The 19,765-nt window shown below is 50.6% G+C and overlaps 1 protein-coding gene across 10 annotated transcripts in view; it reads left to right on the top strand.

Annotated features, from left to right (window-relative positions):
- The window catches only part of GALNT2 (polypeptide N-acetylgalactosaminyltransferase 2), a 181,244-nt gene that overhangs the window by 146,265 nt on the left and 15,214 nt on the right, over positions 1 to 19,765 (top strand). For all 10 annotated transcript variants that reach the window (XR_003520303.2, XR_003520306.1, XR_003520305.1 and 7 more), the window contains exons 7-12: positions 2,450 to 2,571; positions 4,635 to 4,722; positions 8,045 to 8,132; positions 10,032 to 10,135; positions 14,138 to 14,264; positions 19,445 to 19,537. Coding sequence is in view for 5 of the 10 variants with exons in the window: in XM_027595938.2 (XP_027451739.1) it covers positions 2,450 to 2,571; positions 4,635 to 4,722; positions 8,045 to 8,132; positions 10,032 to 10,135; positions 14,138 to 14,264; positions 19,445 to 19,537 (622 nt within the window). In the remaining 5 variants the exon portion in view is untranslated. The remainder of the gene's footprint in view (positions 1 to 2,449; positions 2,572 to 4,634; positions 4,723 to 8,044; positions 8,133 to 10,031; positions 10,136 to 14,137; positions 14,265 to 19,444; positions 19,538 to 19,765) is intronic.

The raw sequence follows: 19,765 nt of genomic DNA, 5'->3' as shown, positions 1-19,765 counted from the left end.
AATGCCTTCAGCACCATATTTTAACAAACTCAGGTCATCAATCCAGATGTTCAAGATACATAAACAGTGGGACCGGCCTTGCTCCTAAGCAAACTCTATTTGCTGGACTCCCATCTGTCTCCCAAGCTCAGAATAAACCAAAACTTTGAGATCAGACTGAAAATCTTGCCTTACATTTGCTTCCAGATGAACTGCATAATACCTTTTTGAATTTAAACCCAAAGTGTCTGCTAGCACGGGGGAGGGGGGTGGGAAGGAAGAGGTGGAAAAGAAAGAAATTATTTTTCACGTCGGCATTTTATAACTGACAAATCACGTGCTAGCCTCGTCAGAGAGTGCCATTAGCCTCAGAAATCAGTGCTTCTAAGTGCTTTAAGTTAGGATGTTCACTCGGGTAAGAGCCCATATTGATGCTTTGTTTTGAAATGGGATGAGGAGGGGCCACTGGCGGAAGGGAGAGGGTGGGAAGTCTATATGAAGCAAATGAAGTGTGCGATAGCTGAGTGAGAGAACGGACGCACACAAAGGTATATGTGTGCTTGGCTGTACGTGTGTGTGTGGTGTGTGTGTCCCGTATATTTGAACATATAGACGGGATGCCTACAGTATTGCTACTAGATGACAGAGAAAATCACTTGCATAAAATACGCCTGCGAAGGAACAGCTTAGCTTCATCTGGCGCTGAGGATTTCATTGTGCCAGTGATTCTTCATCTCGCTGTTCATTAGAATCAGCTGAGGAACTTCAAAGATGACCTTGGCGGAACCCGTGTGCCAAATTCTGTGTTCCTGGGATGGTTACCAGCTGAAATCTCCATTTTTTTCTGCCTTCTGATCGTTCCTTTTCACGGACTGCTTGGGGTCTCTCTGTGCCTGGGGATCAGGAGTCAGCCGAGGATTTATGGGGAGGTTATCACCAGACTGGGGGCTGACCTCCTTTCCGGGATCTCCTCCTTCAGTTTCCGGCCACTCCAGAGACCCTGGACTCTGTCCTCTGACACCGCAAGCCAAAAAGGCGGTGTTGCTATGGGTTGTAGAGTAACCATGAGAAACACCACATGCATGGGCACTCCACTGGTTTTCTTCTTTTAAGAATTAAGGCATTTCTGCCTGCTTCTGACTGCTATCTGGCCCTTTCCAATACTTGCTTTTTCTGTTTTGATCAGAGGGTTTAGAACTGTGCTCTGAGCAAGGGTTTGCCCAATACAAACTGATACTCTTGCCTTCGCAACAGCAGAACTGGAAGCCTTTGTCTCTTTTCCCTCCCGTGGCGTGTAGCTCTATAAGAACCATTGAAAACCCATTTGACTACTGTGTATGAAGGAACTTAAGACACTGGTCCTCACTGGTTGTGAATAGTCACATCATCTTCATATACAGTCATCCCCCTTATACGTTCCAAAACCCCCAGTGGATGCCTGAAACCACTCGTCATATGGGACCCTGGATAGACTCTTTTTTCTTAGGCATACATACCTCCAACGAGGTTTAAGTTATAAATTAGGCACAGTAAGAGATTAACAACAATACGAGTAAAATAGGATAGTAAAAGTTATGTGGATGTGGTCTCTCTCAAAATACCTTATCCGATAGCACTCACCCTTCTTGTCCTGACATGAGATGGTAAAATGCCACGTGATGAGATGAAGTGACGTGAGGGACAGAGACCCAGTGACATAGCGTCAGGCTACTACTGACCTTCTGAGGAGACATTAGAAGGAGGGTCATCTGCTTGCAGACCGCAGTTGACCGTGGGTAGCTGAAACTGTGAAAAGCGAAACCACAGGCCAGGCAGGGGGTGCTGTATAGAGCCCAGCATCCATCGCAGAGGCCATATATGACCCCCTATCCAGTGACACAGATACCACTTGTGATGAGACTTTGCGTGATTGTAAAAACCCTATATTAGCAACGGGTCACAAGTATATAAATGGTATTAATTTGACCGATAGTGGAACTAATTTTTTGTGTAAAAGCCAGTCACCTGGGGTTTGTCATGTATGTTTTTGGGCTGTGCTAAGTCTTTGGAAGACAAAGATATTTGCAGCACTGTTCTCATTACATTATCACCACCAAATGGGCTCCATCAGCCCCTGGAAGCATCGGAGTAACACCTTCCATGGCCCAGTTCATTAGAAAACCCTGTCACTGTGTCACAGGAAAATCGTTGTAAAAGTTCCACACTTGAGTTGCCCGACAGAGGAGACTCCAGTTATGTAAAGGCCTTTCTCAGAGGGCGAGTCTAAGACAGTTGTCTTCCCAGGCACCCAGTGAACTTGGAAGAAGTCGTCCCGACAGAGCTCTGTCTTGGTGACCACAGGGCAGTACTGCCCCTCCCACCCAGGCTTGCGGGGGGCGGGGGGGGGGCGGGGTCGATGGCAGGGCTGGAGGAGCTCATCCGTGGCCTTTGTCTCAGGTACCCTGATGCGCTTTTGAAATCCCTTCCGCAGGCCTGATGCGCTCGCGGGTCCGGGGGGCCGACGCGGCCCAGGCCAAGGTCCTGACGTTCCTGGACAGCCACTGTGAGTGCAACGAGCACTGGCTGGAGCCCCTCCTGGAGAGGGTGGCCGAGGTGAGGCGTGGGGCTCGCGCTGTGCGGCAGGAAGTGCTGCTTGGACATCTGTTCCTAGAGTGTTGTCTTCACCATAGGAATCTACGGCCGGGGAGAAAAGCACTTGACAGGTTGGGTGGGGGGTGGTCTCCCGCGGTGCTGCTCGCTAAGAAACCCAGCCTGCAGGCTGGTGGCGGGGCGGGTGCCCGTGACCACACCGTTGACCCGTTGAGGCTGTCAGGGTGACCCGTGGCGCACTCTGTGTACCTCTGTCTCTAGAAACATCATCAGTGGTATTACTTTTGGCCTTTTGCCATGTCTCTTGCCTTTTACTTGGTCTATTGACTTTCTTTCCTCCCTCCTGAGAAAGTGTTTCTTTGGGGTGATAAAACAAACTTAACGCAAGTACTAGAGAAATAGAGAATGAACAAGTCATGCCTTTTACAAGTCAAGCGTGACAAGGACATAAACAATGGACAGTAAGTCATGGAATACTAGCCACAAGCTACTAGTAATTACCATAGGACAATGATGTTGATCTTGTACACTAGCAGTTGTTGATAGGATGGATGATATCTAGTGCTCTTTACTAACCGCATGTTAGGCACATTACCAATCACCTTTAATCCAGGTATTACCCCCATTTGACGCATGAGGGACTTGGGGTCCAGGGAACTTAACACATCCAAAATTCATATAGGAGGCAGAGCCAGGGTGGCCAAGAATGTTCGAGCCCATCCCTAACTGAGCCCTCTTACACATCGCACCCACCTAGCCGAAAGAGGAACCCCCGGGAATCTCCACCCCACCTCTCCCGGGCCAGTCCCCACAGCCCCAGGCTGTCCCCCAGGGAGGCAGAGGACACAGGGAAGCCACGGTCCAGACGCTAGCACGTGCGAAGACCCCATGCGTCCACGGCGGAACTGTCAGAATTATTTCCAGTACCCTCTCCTCAAGTAAGGACGGAAGGCGTGGAAAATTGTAATTCTCACTAGTTCCAGTCCTATCAAAAGAAGTCAAGACAAAAGAAGTGGACTGAGAATTTGAGCACATTATATGTTCTTTGACTCCCACGCCCAGGTCCAGCCGGAGCCGGGCAAGGAAGATCGGATTCTCCGAGCTCAGTGCCCCGCACGGGGGTTTCTACCCTGTAAACTTGCACCTGGGGGGTGATGGAACTTTATACTCTTCTCTCACGTGTTCCTCTGATGTATTCTGTTCTTAGCTCTGCAGCTTCTGTTACTAATTTGTTTTTCACCGTCTTTCTTCTGGTTAACGCGGGTTCTGTAAATGGCTCAAGGAAAGCATTTACTCTTTTGTTAACTAGCCGCATGGGGCGATGCCTCTCACCAGCATCAAGCATCTGATTTTAAAGAGGGCAGGAAAGTTAAAAGGCCTTATGTTCACAAACCACCAGAATAATAACTGTGGCAAAAAGAAATGCCTCCAAGGGGGAAAAATGCTTTGTCGGGTAGACTCACAGGGCAGACATACTTCGAATCTGGGATTCTCGAGTTGACTTGGGTTACCTTCAGCTGTGATGATAACCATGTGCTTCTCATCACACATACCTCGGGCCCACAGAAACAGATTCCTAGCATCGTGGCGTGGCTGTCTCAGCCGGGCGTCCCTTCCCGAGCTTGACCACAGCTCACAGGATAGGATACGTAAGGACAGCCGAGCTTCGATTCTGTCAGAAGGAAAGCAGCCCCGTGCTGGGAAGTTTTGGCATTTGGGGAAACAGAAAACAATGCTGGGGACACACAGGTGCAGGCCTCGCCATCAGCCAGGGCAGCAAACGCCAGAGGTGTCCCGTGGCTACAGCTGTCGGCTCTCGGGGAGCGATTCTCTCTGCCCTGTGCCTCGGTCGGCACAGAACAGACCCTGTCCGTGACAGTGAGGGCGGGGCGCGTGGGATGGGGAGCCCCCAGCCTCCGTCTCCATGGGCCTGGGGGCTGGCAGCTGGTGAGAGGGGCGGCGGGTGTCGCTGAAGCCGCCGGACACCGATGCCTGCCTCCGGTGGGGCGGGATGCTCTGTTTTGTTTGTGATACCGACTCCCGTCTTTTGTCAATCTGTTTTTCAGGACAGGACTCGGGTCGTGTCCCCTATCATCGATGTCATTAACATGGACAACTTTCAGTACGTGGGGGCGTCCGCTGACCTGAAAGGCGGTAGGTGCCACCCCTGGTCCGGCCTGCCTTGCTCTGGCTGTCTGCATGGCGGCTGATCACTGCTCCCGCTCGGTGTCATGAGGGACAGTGACAGCAGCTTGCTCACCGCCAGCGCACGTGCCACGAGCAAAGGGCGTCTCGTGCCCGACAAGTAGAATCTCATAAAGAGAGAGAAAAATGGCCTTCTTTCCCTTAAAGAACTTCCTGTGCTTCCTGTTCCCCTCTTATCTCTTTGACCTTCTGTGGCTGTGATGACATGTGTGGCTTAGTACACAGTTTCGGTGTCATTTTTAATCGGAGAAGATTAAGCCTTTCCAAGTCGGAGTCTGGGACGAGGCGTCGCCAGGGCTGACAGGCGGTCTGTGGTGAGCATCACAGAGCCTGGGGTTTGTAGCGTGAAAGGGCTGGGCTTGCCTTTGCCTCCTTCCTCTCTGACACCAGCTCCCCTGACAGCCTGCGTCTCCCAGGTGGCAAAGCCCGGGTCAGCCAGGTCATCCCCGGCTCCTGCTGACCACCCAAGCCCACTCGGCACCCCTACACCTGGCTTGGTTGTGGACCCCTCCTCCCCACCCTGCTGACCATCCACATCCTGCTGTGAAGGGCCACACCAGCTTCCTGTTGGTCCTCACAGCCTCTGGATGTGCTCCTTCACACCCAGCCCCCCTGGGGCCCCACGAATAATTTGTCTCATGCTCTCCACCTTCTCAAAAACTATCAGAGGCCCCAAAGACCTGTTCACATGGGCTGTATGTATCAGCATTTGCTGTATTAGAAATTAAAGCCAAGAAATTGTTAAAACACAAGACAATGCAAGTACACATCCTGTTGTCCACCAGCGTGCCAATATCACACGTTCTGCAGCTTCTGGAAAACTCCATCATGTACTTTTGAAGGAGTGAGCATGAAAGAGGCATGTGAGGTCTTAGTGTAAATACGAAAGTAGTCTTGATGGGATAGACCCCCGAAGGGTCTGTGGACCCCCATGGGCTCCTGGACCGGGCCTGGAGAACCACCGAGCTCACGTAGCGCTTCATGGTGCTGAGAGGTGCATAGGAATCACGCCGGACGCCTCGAAGGAACTGGTCACATGACGTCTGGCTCTTACTGGTTGTCCTTCTGTCCCTGGGGCCGGGGGATGGGGTGCGGAGGGCGGTGAGTGGCTGGCAGGGGCCCAGCAATGAATGCTCTGTGCTCTAAAACTCAGCTGTTTGGCAGCCACACCTCTCAGAACTCAGCTGAGAGCCAAGAGGTCAGCAAAGACTAACCAGAGCAGCTAAAAGAGATATCAAAGCTTTTGCCTTCTGTTTGTGTAATCTATTCACTATTGATTCTTTACACCTGAGATCCATGGTTTCTTTTCTAGCTGTCCAGCTCCCCAGTTGCTTTATGTGAAACAAGGGGCTTCTTTTCCCACCTTCTAACACTTGGAGCTGATTAGAGGAGGACTGACTATTCCGGACAGACACACAGACACAGGATTAACTGACAGTCTAGTGTCAAAAAAAGACCGTGAAACCATAAAATGGGGCACGACCTCAGAAAACAGAATGCTGAGACAGTCAGTGGGAGTCGGGTTTTTGACCCCACCTGCCATGTCACCGTGAGCCGGCCAGTTCACCTCTGTGCCTCAGCATGCCCATCTGAGAAGTGGGGAGATGGGAACGCCAGCCACGGGGGTAGTGAAAGGATGAGAGTAGCCAGCGTGAGGTCAGTGACGTGAGCAAGCAGCTCCCCCATCCCGAGGCATCAGCCACAGGATGGTCACGGTGGGAGGACTCTCCTTACATCAGGAGACGTAACCTTCAGAAAAGATGCTTAGCAAATGGTGAGAAGGTTTGGGGTTTTAAAGAGGACCAGTCCCTAGTTTTCAAGAACACCTTAGTGTTCAGAATGTCTTCTTCCCCCCAGGATTTGCAAGAGCTGCGATTGATGGGCTCTCTTCTCCCATAGCAGCTGCTTATTCGAGAGCCAGTGCAGGGACACAGATGCCCTGGGGCAGGGGGTGGGGGTGAGGGGTGCAGGCCTCCTGCTGGATCAGAAGAAGACGATGCACCAGATTTCCTCTAGGAGCATTTTCTCAAATCCCTTTAGGAAAAAAAAAAAAAATCAAGGATGATGTTTTTAGCAGATTCTCAAAACCTAATAAAGTTTGTCTCTTTGGAACAAATTAATAATAATGACCGTTCAAAAAATGCAGGTAATATTATGTCACCTGGCCCATTGGGGCCTTTGTATTGTCTGTTCATAACACAGGCAGGACGTTTATTGTTTCCCTGGTTGAGGCAGGCCCTCTGCCTCAGGGACAGCTGGGCTCTTCAGGAAAAGCCTGCGTGGAGCCTGCCTCAGTCTCCCTTCCGTGCTGCTGTCCCTGCCGCTTGACCTCCCAGCAGCTCGCTGCTTCTTTGCTAGCCTGCCACACTTGGCAGTAACAGCTGGGAGGCCTTTTTAGTCCCCTGCCTCTGGTTGGACCATAAAGGATACTCTGCTGGCCCAGGAGACCCCCAGCCCACGCCTCCCATCCTGCTCTGTTCAGGCTGCAGACACAGGGGCTGGCAGGGCAGTTGAAATTTGACCTCCGTGCACACTGAAGAGAAATCCAGACTTGGGCACTGCACAAGCCCTGCCGACCAATGAAAAGCCTGGTGGCACAGAGCTAAAGGATAGACGGCCCTGGAGTAGTTAGGTTTGGCTGTCAGACCTTTGGAAATGCAGTGAGCCACCTGTCACCAAGAAGTGGTCTCCTCGTGTGTCTCGAGAGCATCAGCAGGTGGGGTGTGCTGGCGCCCACTGGCTCGATGCAGGGTGCCTTCTGAGTAAGGGAAGACCCAACAGCTTGGGCCAGGGGCCCACAAATGTCAGAAACCGTGTCCTGAGTGACCTGTGGATTCTAAACGCGAATTAGGACAGCTGCCGTGTTTCTCAGAAATCACAGCCTGCTGCCCGCTGTGCCCCTTCCTTTGGCTCGTTTTCACCTAAAAGTTTTCCCTCTGCCACCTCGCCCCCCATGGTTTATCCCTATCAGAGTTATTCTCAGGCATTTAAATTGTAGGAAGGCCTGACCCACATTTTCTGTTTGGGGTGAGCTTTTCAGGGAAGGAGTCGGTCGGTGTATGTCCTCCCCACTGGCCCCCCCACCCCAGGTTCTTCCCTCTCCTGCTGCTTTAGTGGTGGGTGTTTTTATTTAATTTTTTGCTGTGGGTGGTTTTCAGTGAGTCCAGTCCAAATATCAAATACGTCTAAAACTCTGAGGGACAGAGGTGCCAGGAACGCACTCAGTTCTCGTCAGCACCCTAATGTTTTGTTTCTTTTCCGTGGCCGGCAGGTTTTGACTGGAACTTGGTCTTCAAATGGGATTACATGACCCCAGAGCAGAGGAGATCCCGGCAAGGGAACCCGGTCGCCCCCATAAAGTAAGTGCCGGAATCCTTCCGGGTGCCCCTCCCAGGTAAGACCCTGGCTCTGGCCCCATGTTTCCTAGAGACGTAGTTAGACTCTTCATTTTCCTGCCCGCTGCCGACACCGTTTCCCCTGTCCTGGCTCAAGGGAGAGTTTCTGCCACCGAATCATAGAATAAAGTACTTTGAGATTTCCTCAGATGAAGCCTAACCTATAACTATAGGAGGCAGATCTATGAGTTCTGGGAGTTCCCTCACGTTTATACTGTAGAGCGGTTTCCAGCAGGGCAGGCTCTTCAAGTTGAACTCGGGGACCAGGGAAAGGGGAGGGCGGGGGAGTCCTCTCGACTGCTGCCCTTCCTGGTTGGCTTCCCTCCCTGAGCTGCCTCTGCTCTCCTGCTGGCCCACAGAAGACAGAGCTTGTAGCCATTAACACCTGGCTTTCAGAGTCAACCACCTGTAGCTGGGCGTGAATGTGGGCTACCTCTTCAGGCTAGACATACATAAGTGGCAGCATTGCCACAGACTTCTGGCACTGACTTCCGGGCACTGACCACCCACACTGACTTCTGGGCACTGACCACCCACACTGACCACCGGCACTGACTTCGGGCACTGATCTCCGGCACTGACTTCCAGGCACTGACCACCCACACTGAACATCGGCACTGACTTCCGGGCACTGACTGACCACCGAGCACTGACCACCCACACTGACTTCCGGGCACTGACTTCCGGCACTGACTGACCACCGGGCACTGGCCACCCACACTGACCACCGGTACTGACCTCCAGGCACTGACCACCCACACTGACCACCGGTACTGACCTCCGGCACTGACTTCCGGGCACTGACCACCCACACTGACCACCGGTACTGACCTCCAGCACTGACCACCCACACTGACCACCGGTACTGACCTCCAGGCACTGACCTCCAGCACTGACCACCCACACTGACCACCGGTACTGACCTCCGGCACTGACTTCCGCGCACTGACCACCCACACTGACCACCGGTACTGACCTCCGGCACTGACTTCTGGGCACTGACCACCCACACTGACCACCGGTACTGACTTCCGGCACTGACCACCCACACTGAACGTCGGCACTGACTTCCGGGCACTGACTGACCACCGAGCACTGACCACCCACACTGACTTCCGGGCACTGACTTCCGGCACTGACTGACCACCGGGCACTGACCACCCACACTGACCACCAGTACTGACCTCCGGGCACTGACCTCCAGCACTGACCACCCACACTGACCACCGGCATTGACTTCTGGGCACTGACCACCCACACTGACCACCGGTACTGACTTCCGGCACTGACCACCCACACTGAACACTGGCACTCGCTAGCATTTATCCAACATGACAGTGTGCTCCAGACCGCCAGCACTCGACGTTGAGTTCTCAGGGCATCTCCTGGGAAAGAAGTAGGGGCTCAGTTAGCCCCGTCCCAGGCTGAGGAAGCACAGCGGTGTTGGTCCCAGCTAACGGGAGAAACTGGCTCCAGGACGAGAAGGAGACTAGCTGACACTAGCGAGCATTTCCCGAGTGTGCTGAGGGCTTGTACATATGATTTTTTGAAATCCTCTAAGGAAACCGAGGCACAGAGAGGCCAAGCACTTGCCTAGGGCCGCTTGTCAGTGAGTGCCTCCAGCTTCAGTGGTCACTCTCTCTAAGGGGACACCTACTCCACAGTGGGAGTGCCTGAACAGGGCAGGTGGGAGGCATTTGAAGCCAGCAGTGGGAGCAGCCCGAGCTCCAAAGGGGGAGCCATGGCTGTGCTGGGGTTTTTAAGGTCAGCTTCTAGACCTGACCTTGGCATTATAATGCAGGAGATCTAACCCTGACCTCTGGCCCGTCTCCCTCTCCCCTTCCACCCTCTCCACCTTTTCAGAACCCCTATGATTGCTGGCGGGCTCTTCGTGATGGACAAGCTCTACTTTGAAGAACTGGGGAAATATGACATGATGATGGACGTGTGGGGAGGAGAAAACCTGGGTATGTGAGAGCCTGTGTCTTCGCTTTCCAATTCTGATGAAACCGTGGCCTTTTCCTACCCACCAAGGGCATCGAAATGAAAAATGGAAGCTTTGAGGAGGCAAGAGCAGGTGGTATGCAGGGAGCCAGTTGGAAAAAAAGAAAACAACTGTAAAGACCTTAGTCACCATTCATCACACACCGTCAGTCCCCAAATAAGTATAAATAGCATCACTTCCACTACAGTGTCTGGGGCTGGGCGTTAAATCTGTCGCCCTAAGTTAGAGCACAGGATGCTAGAAGACAGGCCGTCTCCTTGAAGGGAAAGGCAAGTTCTTTAACATCCTTTGGATCCGAGGGTTTGGACAGCGAGCCTGTGGGATCCGTGTTCCTCCATGTGGGGTGGAAACCAGCCTGGGCCAGCCTCGTGGGGTGGACTGAATTGTGCTGCAGGAAGTCACACAGAGCCGAGAGGCCTTGGCGTTTAAGCCCTTCTTGACTACGTTGTGAGTGGTTCTAATTTGGTTTGATTTTTCTTTTTTTTTGGTTTTTGTTTTTAATAACCCATGCAAATCAGTTTTCTTTAGGTTTAGGGACAATGAAATTTTATAGACTTCGGTCCGCATTACTAGCTGCATCATATTTATTGCGTTAAAATAGAAAGACTCTTCTTATTTTGTTTTATTGTTTGTTTAGGGTTTTCTGCCAGGGGTTCTGAACTGAGTCTCCTCAGCCACTGTTGCTATTGAATTCATTACACCAGCCATGGGTGGGCATGCCTGGGAGAAAGCAGAGCCGGGCAAGGACGTCACTGTCATTTTTAGTAGTTTTACCTGTAACAGAAAGTTGGATATTTTTTTGTTTAAAAGAAAAAAAACGAGACTAGGCTTTTATTTTTCTCTCATTTTATGATGTGAAAGTTTGTGATAACATCTCCTCTGCAGAGCATTTGTCTGCCGTGGTTTGATGTTGAAAGCTTCTCTAGGCTCAATAACTACACTGGGACAAAGGACCATGAGTCAGACTCCTTTTGGCTTTTTTAACGATACGTTGACAGGTAGGGAGGACTTGTATTAAAGTCGTTTGAGCACGAAAGGCTTCAGAAGTATTATTAATCTTCTGAGGAGAATTCTGAGTCACCCTCGCTCCACAGACGTCTCCTGATGGCTTCGTGGAGACCTGGCCAGCCAGGACCCCCCAGTAGGACAGTGCATCACTTAGGTGACCATCTCCTGAAGCCACCGAGTGGTTTTCAAAATGTGTGCTATTACGTAAAAGCATGGATTAGGCCGATGAGGTGGTGGCCAGCCTTGTGTCACAGGGTAGAGCGTTGACTAAAACATCAAAGGGGACATTTCACAGAGACCAGAGGAAGGGAGAGAGTTTTCTTAAATGACCTGGTTTGGTTGTTGGTGGTGGTGGTGGTTTGGTTTTATATTCATGGAGCTGTGCCATAGGGGAGGTTCCCCAGAAGGGCTTGAGGGGCCTGGGGTCAGGGTGGGGCGGGCAGGGAGGGAGGGGCTGGAGCAGCCCCTGCCTGGGCCCCGTCTAGCACCTTCCCTCCCCTTGCCTGGCTCGGTAAAGCCACTCCCGATGAGTCTTCCCACTGTCTTCAGAGGTCAGGCAGGCATATGGGTTCCAGCAAGGGAAGTCCCCAGTATGATTCTTTCTTTCTGAGACCGCTGTGACTTCTTTCTCTGAGCACTGGCTGCACATCCGGTGGCTGTCCAGCCTGCGAGGCATGTGTGGACGTGTGTCGGGAGAGGTGTGGGGTGCAGGGTTGCGGGAGTAAAATCCAAAACCGCCTCCTCCAAATACACCCACCCCCCAAACTAAAGAACCACTGCAGCTTCTGCTTTTCCTAGCTGGTCGTGTGGGCCTAATGTAAGCAATTAAAAAGACAAAGAACCTGATCCTGAGCCCGAGGGAGACACAGGGGTCAGGTTCCTTGGGCATAGTTGTCCTTTGTACCGTGTCCCCACAGCATTAGGATAGAGGCTATCTGCTTCCAGTATATTAGTTCATTTTATGCTTTTTTTTTTTTTTAATTAAAGGGTAGCTAACACACAGTGTTACAATTTCATTAGTTTCAGGTGCACAACATAAAGATTTTTGACAACTCCGTACACTTCATTTCATGCTTTCTTGAAGGACCGAGGTCTTCACTAAGATCTCAGAGCAAAGGCCAAGATGCAAACACAAACTGCCTAACTCAAAATCCACCAAGTTATCTTGAGGAACCATTCCCATGTTGTAGTGTCGCCGAGTTCAAGTGAAATCAGAGCTGAATGTAATCGTAATCCTATGTGGCCTTCAGAATCTCCAACCAGATCCCTGAGTGGATCCCCCCTCCTGGTTTAACAGCTTTCCCATAGAGAAGGCACAGGACCTTCCTAGCCCCCAAGTTTGAATGTTCCAGTTAGGCAAACGTATATTTAAGTTTTACGTCCTGAAATACAGAGAACTTCTTGTTCAAAGTGTTGTTGAATGCTAAGAAAGGAAGTCAGAAGCCCTTCATTGCAGAGGCTTGGGTGGTCATGACCTTGTATTTCTCAAGGCTGTGAGGGAATTGGTTACGAAAGGCCTGGAACAGCTGTGTGGATCACTCATTTCCAGCCACTGGGGTGTTCCCTATACTTCAGCTTGCCGGACCCAGGCCTAGGAGCTCCCGCTGTTCTGTCCAGGTGGGAGCATGTGCCTTCAGCTGTGCAGTCTGGGCTCCTGCTGTCACAGGCCAGGCCTTGTCTGGAGGATTTCCCCAGCACCTCGCTCGGGGTCTGTGGTAATCCCACCTGACTTCTGATCCTTCTATACTCGCAGCAGTGACGGCTAATTCTGTGGATTCTGTCTTGCCTCCTCACTGTGTTCATGATGTTGAGGAAGCGCCCTTTTATACCAACCACGACGTCTGCTGCAGGGACTCGGATGGTTAGGACCTGTCCTAATCACAGGTGCCTGGTCAGAGGGTCCTGGGCTGTTCCAGACGGGCCAGCCACGTGCCGAGCTTTGCCCAAGTACAGAAGCATAAATTTTGAAGTCTAAGAAAAGCATTTTTTCTCCAGGGTGGAGAAAGCCCAGGTGCATAGTAGTGCTCGGTGCGCGGAAAGTAAGTTTTAGAGAAAAGCGACACGTACAGTGGTCTGTTGTAGTTAAGATCAGAGCTTCATTGTGGGGGCATTTCATGCCTTTTGATGTTTGTGCACCTTCATCGATGCCTTTTCTAACAGTGTTGATACTAAGCAAGTGCAAACGTCATACCCCGTGGTCACAAACCAGCTAGTGAAGTATTTAGTGCGAGCATTTCACTGGTTGATACTATGATGCTACATGGACATGCGTGGTCTTATGCCCGGGGTCCTTTATATTCAGAATAGACCAAAGATTCACATTTGTCTCAAGGTGTCTCATCTGAATCTGAAAACTGTTTCCATGTGCTCTCTCTCTCGAATTTGGAATAGAATTGTTTAATGAAGGCATGGGATTTGGTAACATAGATCTCATTGGCTTCCATAAATCAAATCTGTGCTAAAATCTAAGATCGCACATGTCCCAGCGTAGGTAACGTGTTTGACATTTTTTTTCTTTTTGTCTACGTCACTTTACATTTCTGTAAAACAACACTGTTGTCGAGACACCCTCCTAGTGAACCTGAGTGTGAGCTTTTGTTCGATTTTTTTTGTGTCTCCAACTTTATTGAGGTCCTGTTGACAATTTGAAATTGTATACATTTAAGGTACACGACTTGATGATTTGACATATGTGTACTTTGTGAGATACTCACTGGAGTCAAGCTGATTACCACATCCGCCTGCACCTACTTTCCAGATCGTGCCATGGAGCCGGGAGGCCCAGGGTGTGTCGGATGTCTCCACTGTAGAAAGTTCAGGACCATGTTCTGGAGGGAGGCAGGTTCCTTATCCCCATCTCCTTCAGCCATTGAGGGCACGAGAGCCCTTCGATGGGATGGTGGTGGGTGGGCGTTGGTACGCTCTGTGCATCACCCTGTCTCTTTCCTCATCTCAGAGATCTCATTCCGCGTGTGGCAGTGCGGTGGTAGCCTGGAGATCGTCCCCTGCAGCCGCGTGGGACACGTGTTCCGGAAGCAGCACCCCTACACTTTCCCGGGTGGCAGTGGCACGGTCTTTGCCCGGTAAGTGGTCGTGACAAGGCCATTGGGGACCACCACCCAGACAGCACTTAACCTGGGGCTGCGTGGAAACAGGTGTCCTTCGTTGGGACACCACACGCCATTGACAAGGATCGCCCGGACGCACAGCAACGCGCGTGCCTCTTGAGGGCAGTGTGCTGAGTGAAAAGTCGCATCCTCTACAATTGCACTTCTAGGACAGTCTCAGAAAGACGCAGCTCTAACAGTGGAGGGCAGACAGGACCGGGGCAGGGGAGTGGCCACAGAGGGGCAGCCGGCTCGGTGGCCGGGGTAAGGGTGCTGTGCTGCGTCCTGACGTGTTGGTCATCACACCGATCTGTACACGCGGGAAAGCTCATACAACTGTAACCCCAGAAATGTATGAGGAAACTTGATTGTAGAGAAGAGGAGCTTGTTTTTTTTGTATGTATTACCATCCAAGGAACAACGTGTGAAGAGTGTGTAAGTTAAGCCGTACTGAATTCAAGCCAGGAAATCCACACAGCATGTAGATAGGATCTGTGATAGATAATAGATACATTTTAGCAAACATAAAGATGCCAAATGAAGAGCTTTCCGAAGAAAATAGGCAAATTACCAGTCGTGGGCCCACGGTTTTTTCTAGGGAATTCTTTTCTATGCTAAAGATAAAACAGCATACAAGCCAGCCCGCCTGGCCTCCAGGAGGTGGGAGTAGTCAGCCCAGTATAGGAATAGCTAAATAAGATGATCGCAACCACTGATAAATGCCATGAAACAGATAAAACGTGGTCACGTGGTTGAGCATGAGCGGAACAGGGGGAGAGGTTCTCAGGGTGGCGTGCAGCCAGGGGACCCCCGAAAGGTGGGAGGGAGGAGCTGTGGACTCCCTGCAGGATGAGCAGGTCCTCGGTGCCAAGGTCAGTGTGACTTCAGAGCAGGAGGACCCCAGGGGGGACTGGAGCCTAGAGAATGAGGGGACAATAGACAGGGTGGGGGGCTAGACCGGCCCCAGCCAAGCCCCCCTGTGGGTTGTGGGAAAATGGAGGTTGTTTTGAGGCCGGGGTGGGGGAAGCTGCTGTAGGCGCCTGACCTTTGAGCAGTTACCTGATTTCTCTGTTTTAAGCTTTAGAGAGCGAGGTGACACCAGGAGGAAATGATGGCGCAGGTGTCCCTCCCCTCCTCTCCAGGAGCAAAGGCGGGGGCCGTTGCAGTGGCCCAGGGCTGAGAGGAGGTGGCCTGGACTCAGGGGCGCCAGGTTCCAGTCACCTTCCGGCAGGCAGCATTGACCGTGGCCTGGCAGTGGCCGGGGACCGAGAGCCAGGAATTAAGAGCAAGTCCTTGGCCTTTGGTCCTACAACTTTGCTGACCTGCTGCCCCCACCAAACTAGGAGCACTTGAGAGAGGGTGGAAGTGAGTTGGGGAGAATGGCTAGCTTATCTCTTGTATAGTATTTTAAAACCTTGATTCAAAGTACAGATCGCACAATACACATGTATTACACAGAAGTTAGTTTTAGCATAGAGATTCTGGGTTCTGGGAAACTTAAATGAAGCCAAAGAGCAAGGTAATTATCTTCTTTCAAAAGCCTGTCCTTTCTCGAAGGTTGTCTAACTTCATTACTGCTCTTTATTAGAAACAAAAATATGTTCTTATCCAGTGAGCTCTACAAAATCACACAGTGATTGATATGTTTTTTTCCCAGGGACAACACGAGATTCCTCCCCAAAACTTCCTGGGTAGACATATCAAATACCCAAATCAAAGCCATTGGTCACTACCAGCACATGGTAGGCCCTTAGAAAAGAATCTGTTAACATACACAGAACATTGCTTTATATGCTTTGTTTTTTTTTAAAGCACTCTTCTTTAGAAGGGAAACTTCCTCACTCTGTTTTGTGGCCCAGGAGCCTGAACACTAGAGGCCTGGAGAGAAGACAGACCCAGGCTTTCCATATTTGGGGCAGCAGAGATCTGCTGGCCTTCTGTGAGGCTCTGTGGCTCTCTGCCTCCATGGACTCAGCTAAAAGATAAGGAGGTAGAATTAGATTATTTCTGAGATCCCTTTCCAGTTCCAAGTTCTCTCTGATTTCCTCTAATCTGTGGTATTAAGGTGTAAGTATTTCATGGTTTAAAAATTTGGGACTTCACAAATAGCTAACATTTATATAGTGTTTTGTGTGCGTCTGGCTGTTCTGAGTACTTGACAAATACTAGCTTACATCATTCTCATAAAACCTTATGAATGAAGTGCTATAAAGGAAATTGAGGCACAAAAAGGTTCAGTCCCTCTGTCCAAGTTCACGCAGCCGGAAAGTGCCGGAGCTGGGTTGCTACTTGGGCAGTTGGGCTGCAGACTCCATGTCATCACCACACATTGATCTTTTTAATCTAGATCCATAGGGGCAGCTAGTGTCTGAGGTCACTGGAATTCATCCATTAGGTACAGATTATAAAATGGGCAACGGAACAGGGTGTGGAGGCTGATCTCATTTGTGTAGGTTAGTCTGTCAGTGAGAAAGTGAATGATGAATGAGTGAGTGAGTGAGTGAGTGAATGAATGAATGAATGAATGAATGAATGGAGCAAGTAGCCCCAGTGGGGTCTTCACGTTGCTTTACCACCCCTGGGTGTACACGTGGGCACCTGCACTGAAAGGGTAAGGTGATGTGACCCACCTGCAAATTCTTACTTCCTGTCCCTGGTGATGGCAGCCACATCCCTTAAGACCATTTGAGAGTGATCCAGCCCAGTATGGTTTTCACTGCATTTCCAGTTAGCTTCCCGCAAACCCCTGCAGAGACCGGAGGGCGCTGTGTGTGTGCTTGAGTGGTATGTTAATTAGAGTTTCCCCCAGGGGCTGGGGAAGGTCCCAGTCAGAATAGCAGTGTGGCGGTGGGGTAGATCCTTAGATGGATGTTTAAAATGGTTTTAGGTGTAGAGTTAATGGCAAGACTTTACTAATATGATTGAAATTAAATAGAGGAAACCAATGGTTTAAAGTTAGTTTCTGACGGAACTTTCTTCTGTTACTACCGCCAAGCAGCAGAGCTGGCCCATGCGAATCACACTTTCTCTTTGCTGCCTGCTTCCTGGTAGAACTGCTTTGCCCTGAGTATAGGGGTGGGCAGGGGGGAAGCGCAAGCGAGGAGAAGCCAGATAAATCAAAGTGGACCCTTCTGGGGGCCACTGTAGCCATAGCACCAAGAGGACTGTTTGGCATATAGTAGGTACCCAATAAACGTTGGAATGAATAAACGGAAACTAGCACTGAGTAGCATGTGGAGCCGGCTCGTTGAGGCTGCGTACATATCTTTCTCTAGTAAGTAGACAGGTGTTGCTTTGCATTTAGGAATTAAGAAATAACTTAATTACTTAATGACTTAAGTGATTCAAAACCACTGTGTGATTGGAATTCACAAAACCTTGAAGCCATTAGGGCTAAAAGGGACCTAGGAGATGCTTGAATCCAATCCTTTCATCTTACTGATGAGCAGTCCAAGTCCCAGAGCACTGAAGTCGCACAGCAGGTTAGGGATTGGGCGTAAGTTGAGGCATGAGCCACTTTGGAAGCCTCCAAAGTAAGAGTATTTAATGGCTCATCTGAGAAACAATGCTTATGCTCCAGCATCCCAGGCACTTCAAATCTTTAGATGCACATGGCTGTACATATGTATTTCTTACAGGGCGAGAGTGAAAAATATCCTCAATCTCATTGCCAAAGATAGCAGTCTTATAATGTGGTGGACCCATCTCTCACCCGCCCCCCCTCTCTTCTCCTCCCTGCACACACAGACCTCCCATGCCCTGGTCTCTCACCCAGCAACCAGTCAGGGACATCGTTCCACGGCTGCAGGTCAGATGGCCACCAGGATTTTCAGTGACTGCAGTCATCCATTTATTTCATCATTTCCCTGTCGATGGTCATAGGGTTTCTAAATTTTTTTTTTTTTTACCATTATAAACAATGCTGAAGTGAGCATATCTTTGGCTACATATTCTCCTTGAGATAAAGTTCTAGAAGTGGGAACTGCTGGATCAGAGGAAGGGGTGTGTTCACTCATACTGTCCTGCCTGTCTCATAAATGGCATTCACAACAGTTCATCCTCTATTGCACAAAGAGAAAAAAAGGGCTATACATCACTCTGTGTGAAAGATAGATGCCCCGAGTAGAAATTATTTTAATAATCATAGCTCAGGTAATTTGAAAGGCTCACCATTTAAAAGAGACCTTTCTGATAGAGAAAAGGAATTCTTTTCAAAGACGAACATTGCCTCCCTAATATATTTATTTTGGAAGAACATAATGTCTTCTATATGGGTTCTTAAGGAGGAGTGAGTCTACTTTGGAACCGAGTCCAGGATATGGGAGCAAAGAGGCTCACGGTATGAATGCTGCTTCATACGTGCGTGAGAACAATGCAGGCAGGGTCAGATGCTGACGCCCACGCACGTGGGAGCCTTGCACGCCGGCCGTATATGCAAAAGTAGCTTGTTGCGGTGGCCTTAAATGATCATGCCTCATGGTTTTGAGATTGGAGCACATGGTTTTCTTGCCTGGCAGAAAAGCCCGCTCTGTGTGGGTCCCTCTAGCACGGTGCGGTCAGTCGGAGCCCCAAATATGGGGCAGAAAGCTTCTCTCCCCTTCCCATCGCTCTTCTTGTCCAAACAGGACACTCTCTCAGCTCAGGTCTGCAGGGAAAAAAGTCTTTTTAATAGTAATTCTTATATATTTGTAACTTTTCCCCAGAGCTATCTAGTAATGTGACAGCCGTGATGAGAAGGACCATAGAGGCCAAGGATTTCTTGGCTCTACTCTTCCGTGCCAGCCTCCTGTGCATACATAATGCAGGTTACCGCGGTGACACTGCGTCCTTCTTGCTGGTCCAGCTCCAGTCTCTTCCTCCCGGGACCTGCCCGTGCTACAGTTCTAACTCTGATTTTTGCTCTTTGACAATCTGTTTCTGTGAAAGGTGAGAAGGCCGGTTCTGTTGGTTCAGTAAGCACCCGCTGAGTGCCCGCTACCTGCAAATCCGGGCCTGGGCGCCGAGCGGGGGGACGGCCTGCTCTGCATCCCTGTCCCAGCTGCCGGCCCACCTTGGAGGACCTTCCTAAGTAGCCCTCCAAGCAGACAAGTGCACACGGAGTGATGCTGATGGAAAGGAAGCAAATCACAGCTCAAGGAGATTTATTTTGTTTCTAGTAACACCCGCCGGGCAGCAGAGGTCTGGATGGACGAATACAAAAATTTCTATTATGCAGCAGTGCCTTCTGCCAGAAATGTTCCTTATGGAAAGTAAGTGTCACTTGAGCCCTCTCGTGCTGCTTTGCTCGGGATCCCAGGAGGTGGGGGGAGCCTGTGGTCATCCCGCACCCCACGAACCATTCTGCTGCCAGAGTCAGGGACTGTCGCCCAGGTGCCAAAGCAGGGGCCTCTGCTCAAGGCCGGGCGAGGGCCTAAGGCAGGAAGCACGTGGGAGGTGGGCTGAGGCCACGGGGACCGGAGTGTGGACAGTCCAAGCTC

Source organism: Zalophus californianus, chromosome 15, assembly GCF_009762305.2.
Source record: "Zalophus californianus isolate mZalCal1 chromosome 15, mZalCal1.pri.v2, whole genome shotgun sequence".
NCBI lineage: Eukaryota > Metazoa > Chordata > Mammalia > Carnivora > Otariidae > Zalophus > Zalophus californianus.
This window is presented reverse-complemented; position numbering and strand designations above follow the sequence as displayed.